Raw genomic sequence first — 15,739 nt, 5'->3', positions numbered from 1 at the left:
GCGTTAACTTTAACGTATGAGAACTCAAAAACAGAAGCCGTACTGGTGAACTGCTGATATAACACAACTCATTTGCTAAAAGCGAGCCTAACTTGGCTCCGAGCTCAAAACTAGACAATATATCACACGTTTATTCACTTGAAAGGCAATTTCAGAATCGATTGCCAAGACTGGCTCGTCGCATACTTCAAAATATGCACATGTACGTGAAAGGACGGCCAACATCTCCTGGATTTCGCCACCAATTAACCATCTCCGCTTCACACGGTGGAATGTTGAATTCCAACAGGGGAATCGAGATTGCAAGTGAAAACTATTGTGGATTATCTCGGCTACTTTTCAAGGAAGTTGTTTCAGTGTCCCACAAGTGGAGTCTTGACAGTGACAGATGGCAAAGCAGCTGGCATCGCTCAAACTCTTCTCCCTTGTGCTAGATTTTCCCCCTCAGTGTTCGCCGTGGATTCTGCCGTGGTGTATTCCAACACCTTTGGCAAGACGTGGCGCAAACTGAGGGAGACAACACTGTGGACAAACTTATGTTGTTTCTTGCTAATTCAGATTTGATTGAGGTTATGCAAAATATCAAACTTCGGGGCGCTTTAGGCGGGCGTTAGTTTTTACTTCTTTACAGACAAAAAAAAACTTCCCAAAGCGAAACCATTGACGTCAATTCATATGTTAGCCCTAGAAATTGCATTTGAAGCGATTACAGTTACAGCTTGCTGTTAGCGAGGATCAAACTAGCAACCTTTCAGTTACCAGCCCTGAGTCTTAACCACTACACCACACTCAACTTTGCTGAAAAGAATATCATGGTGTCAACAACAGGCCTCTTAACTAGCTTAACCAGCTTTCACACTGCCTTCATCAGCATCAAACCACCACTGACCAAGATAAGCAGATGATCAAAGGGAGAAATGTTTAAATATCTAGTCTGAAAACACAAGTGCCAACTTACCAAAAATACAAAATTTGTATCCATGTTGAATTCATACATTAAAAAAAGCAAATCAACAACAACAAAAAAAAAAAACTGTTATACCATTTTCACTAACAATAACTGTAATTTTTCAAATACCTTGAACTCATAAACTTATCTTTATCTATGTTTATTTAGTCTATGTTAATAAAAATGTGTGTGTGTATGTATAGTATTTTAAAACATTTTTTTAAAAACAGATTCGTTTTTTTAATTTATTTATTTTTAATAGTAATAATAAAAGTTTACGCCAAAAACTTTCTCCAGGATATTTTTTTTCCTTGACCTTCACTAGCACTTTATGCTCAAGTGTAATTTTTTTTTATAATTATAATTTTAATTCAGAAATTGAAAACAATGTCTGAATGAAATTATAAAAGGTGTATTCAAGTCATTATCAAGTCCAAAAAAAAGCATGACTTCAATGTCCCTATTCTTTTCAGAAAACTAATCAAGTGCATTCATTAAGACTTTTAACATAGCTGCTCCTGCTCTTTCTGTAAGTCCAGATGGATGAAATTACCTCACATGTTCTCCCTGACGGATTCCTGGTTGCTAATGTGTCCCCTAATGCATTGAGAGCGTGTCTCTCTAGAGTCTCAGCCAGTCTCAGTACTGATTTGAGGTCACTTGTGCTCTTGAGGACCACCAAACATCTCACCGGCTCCTGTCAGTGGCTCCTGTGACTCATTAAGGGAAAATGAGCAACCAAAGTTATCTACCTTTTCCTTCCTTTACAGTGAAACCATCACAGAAGGCTGTACGCAGTGATTCCTCCATAGTGCTTTCATGCAAAAGTAGTAACATGATAAAACACACTACTGCTTGATAAATTAAGCATTAAATGTAATAATCATAATAATCACAAATAAACAGTTCAATAGCCTAATGCAATGCTGTTGTGTTGCTTTCTCCTGGTAAAATCTTGTGGCCTATTTTATTTTAATATAGCCTTTAAAATCTTCAAAATGCAGCCCGTGGCGCTTATGCTCAAACAAAATAAAGTATCCAGTTTGTTGCACACTGACTAAAAGGAAAGAGCCCTTGTCAAATGGCGTCTATGTGGATGTATCATTCACAAACTTGACACCATGAATTGTGATGCAGCGTTTAACGGTGTCTTCGCCCTGATTGTGCTAAACTATGTAGCCATCACTTCAGTCACAAAGCGGTGGCCGCTTATCGCTTTCCCTCCATATCTGTTTGCCTGTTTGGGACATGCAGTGATGAAGAGGAGAAGGGGGAAATGTCAGGTTCACTTGTAGATCAAGTTGAGCATGTATTATCTCAGCTCTAGTCATCTGTGGCCCCGGCAGCCTCTGGCGCTGTGAGGAGAGAACACACACCCCCCGTTTCCTGTCAGAGAGCTGGAGACGGGCTGAGAGGATCCCTCCAAGATAGAGAGAGAGAGAGAGAGAGAGAGAGAGAGAGAGAGAGAGAGGGAGGAAGAATAAATCCCAAACACCCCTCTGCCGTGAGGTCGTGACCTCAGGTCCCCTGTATCCCCTCAGGCATCACTTGTCCCACTGTGTGTTACAATAGTTTCATTAGCAGTGTGAGCTCAGACGGAAAAATGGGCGTCAAACATGAATCTAGAACAGGGTTCCAACACCTTCTGACCAATGAATTTCCAGTATTTTTCCATACATTTTTTAGTCATTCATAATTACTGAAATGGTTTACTGAAAATGTATATAGACATTACGAATACACTCAAAAAAAAAAAAAAGAAGAAAAAAAAAAAAAAAAGTCAATTTATTATTTCCCCAATTTTAAATTTACCGGACAGTTCCAGTTTTTTCATGGTATGTCTAAATCTATGGAGATCTGTGAATTTCTGTAAAATTTTGTCATATTTTAAGCACATTTTCTGTTCTGTATTTGTAGGAAAATTCGTGAAATAATGCATAAACAATTTAGATATACACTGTTTCATCAGGTAAGCTAACAATACACTAATTCTACTAATTATATGGCTTTAGTCCAAAAATATAATTTATTATGAAAGTATTATTAACGCTTAAAGCCTTATTCAGTTAGCCAAAATATCTGATACTCAGTAAATATTTTTCTACTAACAGAACATAAATAAATATAAAAACTTCCATATGCAGCTGAGCCACATGAAATCTGTGCAATTTTATCACATTTTCTGTGCTGATCGTGGGGCAATCTAGTAGAATTATGGGGAAAATAATTCAGATATGCATATATAAAAATGTTTTGTTCAGATAAAAAAAAAAGTGCTTTAAGTCATGAAGTTGGACTACATTAGATTACATCAATCATTATCAATTTAGCCAAAATATCTGATAAATGTTCATTTATGTGGTGAGAGATGTGCAAATCTTTATGAATGACTATTTGCTTTCTGCAGAATTTTGTGATTCAGTATTATGATACGTCTGCTTAGTTTAATTTCATCACACTCTTGATACTTGAACCTTGACCAAACATTTCAATACAACTTACTAAATCCCCCAAAAATCTATTGATTATAAAATTTCATATCTCTTTACATCATAAAAAGTATGTTCATCCTGAATTCACAGCAAATAACAGAACTCAACGTCCTCATCTAGCACAGGACCTTCAGTCATATCTAGATAAAATATCTGGCATTTAATAATTAGTGAAGTAAACATTCTTCAAAGTAATATCCTGATTGTGTTTATTCCGAGCTTTTTAGGCTATCATCACTGATAACATATCAAAGTACAAAAGCAATAGCTCAGTGAAAGCCTATATGGCAGATTTTATATTTAGGCATGCTGTCACACAAAAACAAATCATTTTTTGTTTATTTCCTATTTCACTCGCACTTGAAAAACATTTGCTAATCTATTAATTGATTGGATTTTGACCCATAGTCATTTAAAAATGCACACAGCTATTAAGGACGACACAAAGAACACATCACCTTGGACTGCAGATTTGACTCGTTTCCATCATCTGTCATTATGAACACGGTGATTTGAATATGAGAATGTACTTTATGTTGAATTCTAGCATCTTGAAACGCAGCAGCAGAGCATGTAATTGGTAAAGCTGCTGAATCAAAGACATGAATGCTGGACCTCCTGTGTCTTTACTCCAGGGTATAATAACCCCCGATGCTTAGTTAGCAAGCTTTATATTTATTAACAAGATCTATTCAAATAAATATGACTCACAAACGACTCAATAAAGAGACATTAGAGTCAAAATTGGCCTAATTTACTTTTTTAATACACAAATATGGTCTTGTACTTATTTCAAAAGAGAAGAACGTTTGTCTTTGTAAACTTATTTCAAAATGTAATATTTCAACCCTTGTCCTCCAACCATCTGTCATATAGAGACCAATTTTCACAATCCAATTCCTGATGAATAAAATTCCCTACTCTATAGTTTCATTTAGAAATATGAGACATTACAGAAGTATGATGGGTCGTGAACATCGTTTCATGTTGATGTTAAAGGGCATAATGTTTGAATTTCTCTTTAAAGCTGCCTTCAAGTCATGTCGCAATGATTGTATTTGGGAAATGAGTGCACATGAACGTCACAACATCATCATAATTACCAGCAGGACACTCTGAATTTTCTATGAGCACCAACTTTCTGAGTTGGGTTCATGTCATTTAAAGAAACATGGTGAATACTAATTGGTATTGGTCCAAATTGAAGTTGTTGAGTGTCCTATTTTGCAAGAAAGAAAATACTATTCATTGACTCGGTTCACAACTACATTTCCCATCATTCTCTGTCAAACTATCTGAAAGATTTCCGAAAGAATCACCCATCTAATGTGCATGCATTGCTCTTTAATTGGTTGATTTGCTGGAAAATGAAAAAAAAAAAAAAAAAAAAGTGTCTTCCTATTATGACCAAAATCAGCTGATTGCACATTTGAATTTATGATTTCTGAAATTGCTAATATGAACTACCTAGGATGACAGAGGAGATAGCAAACCTGATGTTGATGGAAAAAGGTGCATCAAACTTCTCAAATGAAGTTCTGTCAGTCTAGAATCATTATGATTTCAGTTTATAAAAACTATATTCTGAACTTGAGATGCATTTGAGTGATTCTAAACTACTTCTATTGCTCAAAATAGGTTTAGACGACCATTCAAAAATCTGAATTGGTAAAATTCTTTTATATTTTTGAAAGAAGTGTCTTATGCTCACCAAACCTGCATTTATTTGCTCATCTATACATTAAAACAGTAATATTGTGAAATATTATTACAATTTACATGAACTGTTTTTCTATATTATATATATTATATATATATATGCTGAATTTTCAGCATCATTACTCCAGTCTTCAGTATCACATGATCCTTCAGAAATCATTCTAATATGCTGATTTGCTGCTCAAGAAACATTTTTATGTTAAAAACAGGTGTGTAACCTAATGTTTTGTGGAAACTATGATCCAGATTTGTTTGTTTTTATTTATTTATTTTTCAGGATTCTTGATGAATATAAAGTTCAAAAGAACAGCATTTCTTTGAAAATTGTTCAAAAACTTTTGTAACATTATACATTTTGATCACCTTAATGCATCTTTGCTGAACAAAAGTATTTGTTCCTTAAAAAAAACTAAAAAAAACTTACTGACCCACAAACCCTTGACTCTAATTATTAAACTTCAGTGTCTAGTTTGTCCTATACTGTTATTATTTTCGATGCAATCTTAAGATTGTTTGCCTGGTGGACAATAAAACCCCATCGATTTACACTGTGCCAAATATAGCAAACAGGGCATCACAGAGACTTGAATGTGGGCTTTTTTGCACAAACAAACACATACTTTCTTCATAAAATGTAGTTGCGTGTTAATTTTACATGCCCTGTCACTTTTCCCACTCACCCTCAGTCAGACGCTAAAAGCAGAGCCATTTTCATTTCAGCAGTCCGAGACGTCAGCGGTCTAGTGACTTGTTAAAGCCCAGCAAAGTAATTGATGCATGCAATCGCAAATTGGTTCCCCGCCTAAACTTCAGGCCTATTATTTCATTAGATAAAGCCACATTTGGGTTGCCAAAATAATTTTTGTGTCCAACAAGGAATTAAAATCCGTTAAAGCTCACGAGCGGGCGACATTACAAACGGGGAGATATTCTCTCTGATAAATATAGCCTCAGATGTAAATAAGATCTATAGGAGCACGACGTGCCAAATATACAGTTGTGCGAGTTCTCTTGCTTAAGAGCAAATAAACCCCACTTGCATATATAATTAGATGTAAGTGTAAATAATTGGTTATGCATGTGCCAACACGAGGATGATGTTTGTCTGTGTGCGTATGTGCGCGCTCCACTCTCAAGTCCCACTGATTCGTCTTTCCAGCCATGTTGAATCCTCTTTTCTTATCAGAGCAGTGCAGGCCTGCATCAGGCGCTCCTTGCTATGACAGAGGCTACAACAATAGGCATGCGATACCGCTGCTTAGCGCTGCGTTTCGGAGGGGAAACCTGCCACAGGCACAGATTAACAACACACATACACACACACACACACACACACACACTCTCTCCCTTTCAAACACACGCACCCACTCCCACAAAATAGATTGCAGCCACCAAAACAAAACATTTTTCCAAAGGCCCGGCTCTTGATTAATGAAGTAATGACAAGAAGAAAAATATAATTTCAGCATGAAAAAAATCCACTGCCACTTGTTCAAGTTTGGGACGAACAATAAACCTATAGGAGGAGGAAGAGGACAGCAAAGAGGAGGAGATAAAGCCCAATGATGGCTGGAATTATTCCTCCCGCTCATTCGATACACTGGTTCATGAGGAATTACAGCATAAAAACAATCCAGGAGCCCAGCTGACACTGGTTCATCCTCTGATGGGTGCAAATGAAGACAATAGCACGTCATTTCTGCCGCTGTGGACACTCCACAAATACAAACACAAGCTACATGCACCAAAAGAGTTTGACTGCTGGTTTAACGCTCATGCTGGCTCATGAAACCTCCACATAGGAATCTGGATTGCTCAGAGGATGCTCTTTCGTAGCTCAAGAGACTCCAGAGTTCTCTTCATTTCAGATGTTTCTCCTACAATTTCTTGGGATGAATAAAAACAGATTAAGATGTCTTCTGAAAGTCTATGGTCTTTTTCTCAGGAGAAACATCTGAAGAGCTTTTGCACTCAATTTAGTCTCACTTCTGGGAGAAACAAATGAGATAAAAAGACTTTTATTTGAGAATGTTCTTTCCTGTGGGTGTCCTTTTAACATATTAACTAATGGTCAACTCATGTTTTTTTTTTTCAATCTACAATGAAAAAAAACAAAACAAAACTGTAATGATGACAAACGAGACACAAAACTGCTGAAATCTACAAACTCTTCACGCAATATTTACAAGGGTTGTGCAACATTCAGAAATGAATTGAGAATGCCTTTCCGATTTCATTTCAATTGAGGTAGCAGCAAATTGTAGAATAAAAATGAGCTGAAACTAATAAATTCATTTAACTGCAATACAGTAGTTTTTTTTTTTTTTTTTTACATATCATACAATCTGCAAATAGCAGCAAAATCATTCTACTTTAAATATTCCAATTAAACTTTGTGTTGGATGTGGTCAATTCAATTCAAAATCATTCTTCAATTAAAGGGAACAAATTCTTAAATTATGAATTTTGCACAATCCTGATATTTACTCAGAAGTCACTCAAAATCATAAAAGTCATCCTTCGACAAGGCTGTCAGTAAATTTAGAAAAGACAGAAAAAAAATAGAGGACAAAGATCCTGCTTATCACCGCTACTTAAAGCTTTTTAATTAGAGAAATGCTCATTCATTAGATGAACATTGAACTAAAAGCCATACTTAACTAACTGCCATCTTGGAAGGGGCCCGTAAATCTGCAGTTCATTATTAGGTTGTTTCCAAATCAATTATTAACACTTAAAATGGACACTGGGCAGCGAGAGAGGCGCAGAGCCACAGGCCGCAGTCAGGGTTGAGTCCAGGCCCAGTAATTACTGTGATGAAGACACCTGCTACTCAATAGCTTCGACCCACACCGGCCGCCCGGCCCCCAGATGGCAGACATTTATGTCTGAGTGTCATTATTAATTTGTGTTAATTTGGTGGGGGTGGACGGGCTCGTCGCTCACCTGCGCAGGGGCTGCTGGGTAATTGAGCTCTAATGGCCTGATTGATCGGCAGGAGAGGAGAGAGCTCTGGCGACTATCACTCAGACGCTGAGAGGAAGCGCTCTGTAGACACAGCAGTTCAAATATCCATCAGCCACTGACACCACAATGTATCTTCAATCAATTTGCAAGTCATTTTGGTCACATTTTAAAGAATGACTCTGTTAAAGCAGCCTGTCTCGCGATTTTATTCACCTCTTCAATCATTTCAATTCCTCAATTATTTCTGACCTGGTGTAGGAAATATGATATAAAAAGAGTGTCCACTTTCACGCTAGGTACGATTCACTGTTCAAACAGCTTTGGAAGATCCGCTCCAGAGTGTTAAATCAATAACTGCGATCATAGAGAGAGACGACTCACTGAGTCGTGAATCATTTGGATGAATCGTTTGAATGGAACGAAGATGGATGGCATCCAGACTGGGGCATCTGAGGAGTTTCATGTGTAAACACGGCAGAGCGTGGCATCGTAAACTCCCAGAAGCCCTCTGGTTTCCACTGACTTCTCCGTACATCAGATGTGCACCGATAAGCCCTCATCATGTGACCCTATCTCTGCCCCGCAGATGCCAAGATCTCTCTCACCTGCTCACCCCAGGAGGGCGACATCTATCAGTTCTAAATGCTGGATGCCCCCAAAATGCCTGTCCTACTTCAACATATATGAGACGGACACACAAGATCTTTAATTTTTATTTACTTTCATTCACATGCACACTCTTAAAAAAAATATTGGCATCAATGGTTCCATTACTATCTAATGTGGAACCTTTCTATTGCACAAAAGGTTATTAACTGGGAGTTAGCAATATGACCAAAATCTTATTTGACAATATGATTTCATGATAAGAATATATATATCTCGATATATAGGTTAGGCTGCCATCAGTTTAAGACCTAACGCATGGATCCGATTCCCATTAGTTTCTTTTCACTTAAAGGAATAGTCGACCTAAAAATAAAAGTTCTGTTATTATTTACTCAACCTCATATTATTCCAAACCTGTTTGACTTACTTTCTCCCGTGAAATGCAAAAGAATATATTTTGAAGAATGTTAGTAACTAAACTGTTTTGTTCCCATTGACTTCCACTGTATGTACAAAAAATACAATGCAAGTCAATGAGAACCGAAAGCTGTTTGTTTACCAGCTTTATTAATTTTTGGATAGACTATACCTTTAAGACATGTTTACATGAATATTCATCAAGACATTTCTCTTTCTTTCTGTAATTAACCATTCAATCACAATACAGCTGACCTTGGTTAGGAAAGACACCATATTTAATTTGAGATGAAGAATAATTAATAATAGTAACTAATAATAATAGGTTTTCCAATTAATTTTTTTTAGAAGTCTTAAACATGTAATCATAGTGAATGACAAGAACGCAGCACTAAAATATAATGTGATTGGCCCATCCAATCATCTGAACCAATGGCGACCTGCCTCAGCATGCTGACTACATTCAGTCTACTAACTTTGACATATGTAGACGTCATTCTTCAATTTAGCCAATCACATTCAAATCCATAAACCAGCAGTCAAAAAGACACCACTTTAGATTCAGTCCATATCATACATCTTATATCAGCCGATTCTGCCTTTCTCAGATCAGACACTAAAGAGGGTGACACGGGTGAATTAGAAATTCAACAGAGTGTTTAACCACCTCTAAAGGGTCAACATTCATGAAGATAGAGCTTGCTTTCCAAAGACGCCTAATTCAACTACAAGGTTTTTCATGCTCCTCTCTGACATTACATTTATTAACCCTGTGAAACATCACACAATGTTTGGTTTTATACATAATTGCTTACAATGTTTTGTTCTCTTTGATTGTAAAGGAATAATGCACCCAAAATTGAAAATTAATCCATATTTACACACACTTACAGTATGCAATTCCAAACCTCTATGTTATTTGTACAGTGAAACACAAAATGAGAAATTTAAAAAACAGAATTTTCCCCTTCAGGTGTACTGTCTCTTCAAATATACTGTAGGCAATATTTGATTAAATTAAACAAAAAGATATTCAAATGTGTGCGTGCTTTCAAGGGGCAGTACAGAAAAAAAGAAAACGAAAAGGGGAAAAAAACAGCTCAAAATAATGAGAAAAAAAATTAATAAAGTTATAAGTTAGAGTAATCCCACAGAATGGGGCCTTAGAGTCCAAACTCCTCGCAGACTTTTCCTTACGTTTCTTAACAGGATAAATATGAGATTCGTTACAATTTTTAATAACTATTGCTTAATTAATCCACATTCAAAATGGAATGTTAAATCCTAAAGGATTCCTCTTTCCGCCTGTGTAGTTAGGTCAACACTTTCCTCTTTTTTTGCTCTTTCTTTAACGGCTGAAGGATTGTAATGACAGCTTGAGCCTAACTGGAAGAATCAGCGATAGCAACATCAAATCTAGTAGATGTAATATCAGTCAAGAGTTTAGTAATAAAATGTGCAGATGAAAGGAGGTCATTTTGAGGTCAGTTTGATGCTGGAATGTAAGTAGCACTGGGTTATGATCTATATGTAACACAATTAACATCTGTTTATGTTGAGTAATCTTTTTCATATGTTAATATGCAAATGATGGACTTCAAGGAAAATAAGCTTCACCCCTTTACAACAAACAGCTTCATGTACTGATTAATAAACAGTGAGACTCTGCTAAAGGTGAAGAGTGTAATTCCGAGCAGGATTACAAAAAGCTATTTCCAAGTTTCTAAAATCTTCCCAAACCAATGCCATCGGTTCAGCCAATGACAGATCCTTCTGTTTTAACAAACCAATTAATTTAATTTGGTGTAATTTTCTTTAAGTAGAGCATAAATTGCATCCTTCATCCTTAACCCTCATCAACATTTAACTTGAGATAATGTACCTGAGCATCTGTGTTTAGCTCAATTTTTCCCTCGAAAGGCCCCCATGTGGTTCCTACAGGAAGATGCTGGCGGCTGTGAATCCGTCGTTCTCCATCTTTGTTGAACAGGTCCAGCTCTCCTGTGAGACAGAACAGGGCAGTCAGTCAATGTCACACAATAAATGATTCAAGCTGATTGTAAATATATTTAAGGCGAGTATCAAAATTTTTGATGCCTATATTATTTGTGTCGAGTCTACACAGCAAAAAACACACTCTGTCTATTAAAAAAAATATCAAATTCAATATATTAAAAAAAATAAAATAAAAAAATAAATACTATATATATATATATATACACTCTGTGTGTGTGTGTGTGTGTGTGTATATACCAATGTGACCGAGACGAAATTAAGCATTACATGTAAGAAATGGAAACTAAGTTCTTAAAAAATGTTTTTTAAAAACCCCCCGCTAATTTATAAAAAAAAAAAACTGACATACAAAAAAGACCTAACATAAAACTAACTAACACATAAATAAATAAGAAATTGGAAATAAATACATTAATAATTCTTGGCTCTTCTTCTAATGTAAACGGGTAAGCAACAACCTAGAAGCCACCTAAAACACTAGCAGCAGGACATTCGCAAAAAAAAAAAAAAAAAACAACTCACTACATTTATGAATAACAATCACATTAACAATTTTTCTGCCAAATAATGTAGCTCATTAACATAACAGTAATATTGTAGGTATTTAACTACATTAGTGATGATCACCGAATTTCTGTTTCATAAAAACCATGATTTGAGGATCATAGCATGTTTTCCTGCCTCTTCTATCGAGTGAGTGCAGTATTTGATACAGACTCCAGCACCTGTTCTCAGAGCTGATGGCGATCAGATGGAGCGTATCAAACCGCTGGGATGCTAACTCCTCTTGAAAGAGCGTCTTTCGCTCTCTGATAAAACCTCGCTGAGATGTTACAGGCTTACCGGCTGGCAGCGTGGGCTCTATTTCTGTTTTTCCAGGAAGGGGGCCGAGGCCTCTTGTTAGTGGCGCGCTGAGCTCAGAGTTAATTAACCGTGTCATGGGATAGCACAGCTAGCCCCGCGAGTTCCCCGAGCGCCGCTATCTAATCAGTTAGATTTTGTGTGCTTTTTTAGGACAGTGATTAATCAAACAGTTATTATAATAGACTGCCTGGTCATGACTCTTGTCTCTCGAGGGCTAGGGGGCTCTTGTCACGAGGATCTCAAGAGCAGACTTCCGGCGGGTTTTCATGGCAATGTCGAGAGCTTTTTGGGGCCGACCTGCGACTGAGGGAGATTTATCCCTCGGAGCTCGAGTGCTATCTGCTTTATCTTCCCGCCAGCGTCCTGTTCAGCTGTGTCACAGCACTCATAACAACAGCAAAGCTCTTTAAAATGAGGTGGGGACTGAGAATCTGTACCACGCTGAAAATATTTACGTGAATTGTTTGCAAAGCTCAGATGTTTCTTTGTTACACAAATGAGAATTACTGAAAGAGTCCAGCTCTAAAATGAATATGTATGGCCCACACTCTTAAGAACAGAGGTTCTTTATAGTAAAAAAGGTTCTTCAGATGATTAAAATGTTCTCCACAATGGTTCTTTTAAGAACTGTTCACAGAAAACTGTTCTTCTTTGGCATCACCTTTTGGAACCTTTATTTTTAAGTGGAAAAAGTTTCTTTAGATAAATAAAATGTTCTTCACACCAAGAAAAAATGGTTCTTCTATGGGATTTGGAAGCTTTATTTTTAAGAGTGTGGATTATTTGGTCTTGAGAGAATCTGATGAGAAATGCTTAAGTTCATGTTGAGATCTCAGACTTTTGGATTGTAGACTATTGGTTTGAAACATTGTTGAGAAAATCTCTTCTGAAATTCTAGAGAAGACACTCTCAGGAGAAACATCTGAGAAGCAGGAGACCACCGTTTGTTCTCTTTCTGGGAACAGAGACAATAAAGAGACATCATTTGTGATTTTGACTGTAGTCAGTCAGTGTCTGCAACGCTCTGAACACAACATAAAGGTGTTTCTGTAGTACAGCATGTTCCGTGACCTGTGCTAAATAAAAGCTGGTTGGTAGATGATATTCAGCATGGTCTTTGTGGGCTGAAAGCAGTACAGTGCTGATTGAACTTTAAAATGACCTATTCAGCTGTGTTTCTCACTACAGATATCAGCTGCGTATCTGTGACACACTAACACGCCAGTCTGCTTGTATGGAAATTCCCCTGCGACTGAATGAACATCTCAGTACTGCGATTCCCAGACATTTGCTAAACATCACAACAATGCATGTTAGACACTTCAGCAAGAGCAAATGAGAATTTAAAAAGATAACAATTAACAATAAGGTAACATTAGCTAAATGAACTAACAATGCAAATTGTTCTAAAGCATTTACTAGGCTAAAAGAAAATCTAAAGTTCTATCTGTTAATATTAATTAATAGACCTGAGCTGACATTAACTAACAATCAATAGTGGCATTTTTATTATTAACCTAAAGATAAAAAATAAATAAATACTATAACAAATGTATTGCTCATTGTTAGTTAATGTTAATTAATGCACTAACTAACGTAACCTAATGGGACCTTATTGCAAAGTGTTACAAAAAGTACCACAGTATTACCAAGACATATTGAAAAAAGTGTTATGGTAATATTATGATTTTTACTAATATGATTTTTGACAGAAAATAAAACAAAACGTTTTTAGGGATGCACCATGTTAAAATTATGATCATAAGCAATAAATTACAGATAATGAAAGAAAAAAAAAAGTATACTATTTTGCCCTTAAAACTAATTCAGTTTAGGCATCACAGATTTATAATATACAGTTTGAAAAATAGCCAATATCAACAGATACCGATATACTGTATATTCATAGTATTTATATATCAATACATGATGGCACTTCACAAAATGGTTATTTAGGTTACATAATTTTCACAATATAGTGAATTTTGCTTCAGCATATGCCTTAATGCATGTAAACATGTAGCAAAAATTGAATATTTGACAAATAACTACAGACAAACAGATGACTCCTAGTGATCAGTTATCGGTATTAGCCTCAAAACATTATTTACTGAATCACACTGCTAATAAAGACCACGGTAAACGAATACTGTAATCATTCAGTCCTATGGTAAATATCAAAATACCAGGGTATTTCCAGAGTATTTGAGTGTGAAATACTGCATGTGAATACACTGTACATTAGAAGAATTATTTTCCTCATTTCCTGTTCCAGCATTAATGCCTTCATTGCCCGTTATGGAGCTCAGCAGAGATAGTGGGAGAATTTGGGAGGCGGGGGGTCTCTCTGAAGCCTGTCGCATTCCCGCCAGCCTGTTGGAAGGTGGGGAACCTCATTAAAGGGAAATAATTAAGCGCTGGAGCGCAGCTGGTCCACATCACAGGCAAGCTAAATCTATGCTAGCCCACCACCGCTTGATGTGCTCTGTTCCTACTCTGATAAGACCTCGTGGCCTTTCGCCATGATCGCTAAAGTTTCTCTTTAGCCTGGCTTGACACTTTCGCTGAAGTCTTCCGTGCATCCCATGCTGGGGTGAACGAGGAAGGCGTGCGGCACAAGGACATCTGAAGTCCTAACGCTGGTTAAGTACAAACATGCCAGTCGTCCACCGAGCGTTCCAAGCCACGTCTCGAAACCTCACGTCCCAGCTGGCTTGCCCCAGCTGTTACCGATACGACACGAGCCTGAGAGGCAAGACGACGACATACGGCTCTGTGTGCGTAATGAGCCAGCCTGCCACCGTCGCCATGTTTGCCACAAGCGTTTAGATGTTGACTTGCCATAGATTACGAGATCAAGATGTACAGTCGCAGATTATCTGCTTGGATCTGGCACGGATGCCGATGAATGCTGGCTTTGCCCCTCCATTACTGACATGTATGCACTTTTTATCTAGATTTGCCACGAGTCAAACATACAGTACAAAATAATTTAATACGTAAATTTAGATTGTAGAGCCTGATGTACAAAGTGAGGTAGGATAGTTCATTGTAAAGCTAATGAAAATGATCATAAATAAGTTCATTTCAGTTTATATTTCACAAACTAATTTATATTTATTGTGTTATTATTTAGTTTTGGACATCAAGTGTCAATCCAAAATTGGTAGCAAAAAAAAAAAAAAAAAAATTGATTGTTAACAAAAATGTTAAAACCAGCAGGAATGTTTAGATTTTTATAGTCGTTTATTTTATATTTCAGATTTTATGTTATTATTATTTAATTCTGGATATCATGTGCCAATCCAAAATCGGAACCGAAAACCAATTTTGTACCGAAAAAAGTCAACAAAAAAGTTGTCAAACCCAGGAAATAGTTTTATGGTTCTTTACTTTATTGTTTATAATACATAAGCAAGGTTTATATTCAGGATTTTATTTATATTATTTAATTTTAGACATCAAGTGTCAATCCAAAATTGGTACCAAAAAAAAAAAAAGTAAACAAAAATGTTGTTAAGCCCAGCAGGAATATTGAGATTTTTATGGTCGTTTATTTTATTGTTTACATTTTTATCAGCTGGTTTACAGTATATTTCAAGGATATCAAGTACCACGCCAAAATTGGAACCGAAAACCAAGTTTGTACTTGTTGTCAACACAATGTTGTCAAACCTAGGAAAGATTTGTATGGTTCTTTACTTTA

General features: G+C 36.6%; 1 protein-coding gene across 16 annotated transcripts in view; it reads right to left on the bottom strand.

The window, feature by feature from the left end:
* Nucleotides 1-15,739, bottom strand: part of zfpm2a (zinc finger protein, FOG family member 2a) — a 239,909-nt gene that overhangs the window by 72,911 nt on the left and 151,259 nt on the right. For 15 of the 16 annotated variants that reach the window (XM_058747492.1, XM_058747498.1, XM_058747493.1 and 12 more), the window contains 2 exons: nt 11,036-11,154; nt 8,107-8,208 (listed from right to left, as the gene is read on the bottom strand). In XM_058747492.1, coding sequence (XP_058603475.1) covers nt 8,107-8,208; nt 11,036-11,154 — 221 coding nt within the window. The remainder of the gene's footprint in view (nt 1-8,106; nt 8,209-11,035; nt 11,155-15,739) is intronic. The other variant, XM_058747502.1, reaches the window with a different exon arrangement.

The sequence above is a fragment of the Onychostoma macrolepis genome, chromosome 16 (genome assembly GCF_012432095.1).
Source record: "Onychostoma macrolepis isolate SWU-2019 chromosome 16, ASM1243209v1, whole genome shotgun sequence".
Lineage (NCBI taxonomy): Eukaryota > Metazoa > Chordata > Actinopteri > Cypriniformes > Cyprinidae > Onychostoma > Onychostoma macrolepis.
Note: the sequence above shows the minus strand (reverse complement) of the source record. Positions and strands in the feature narration are given on the sequence as shown.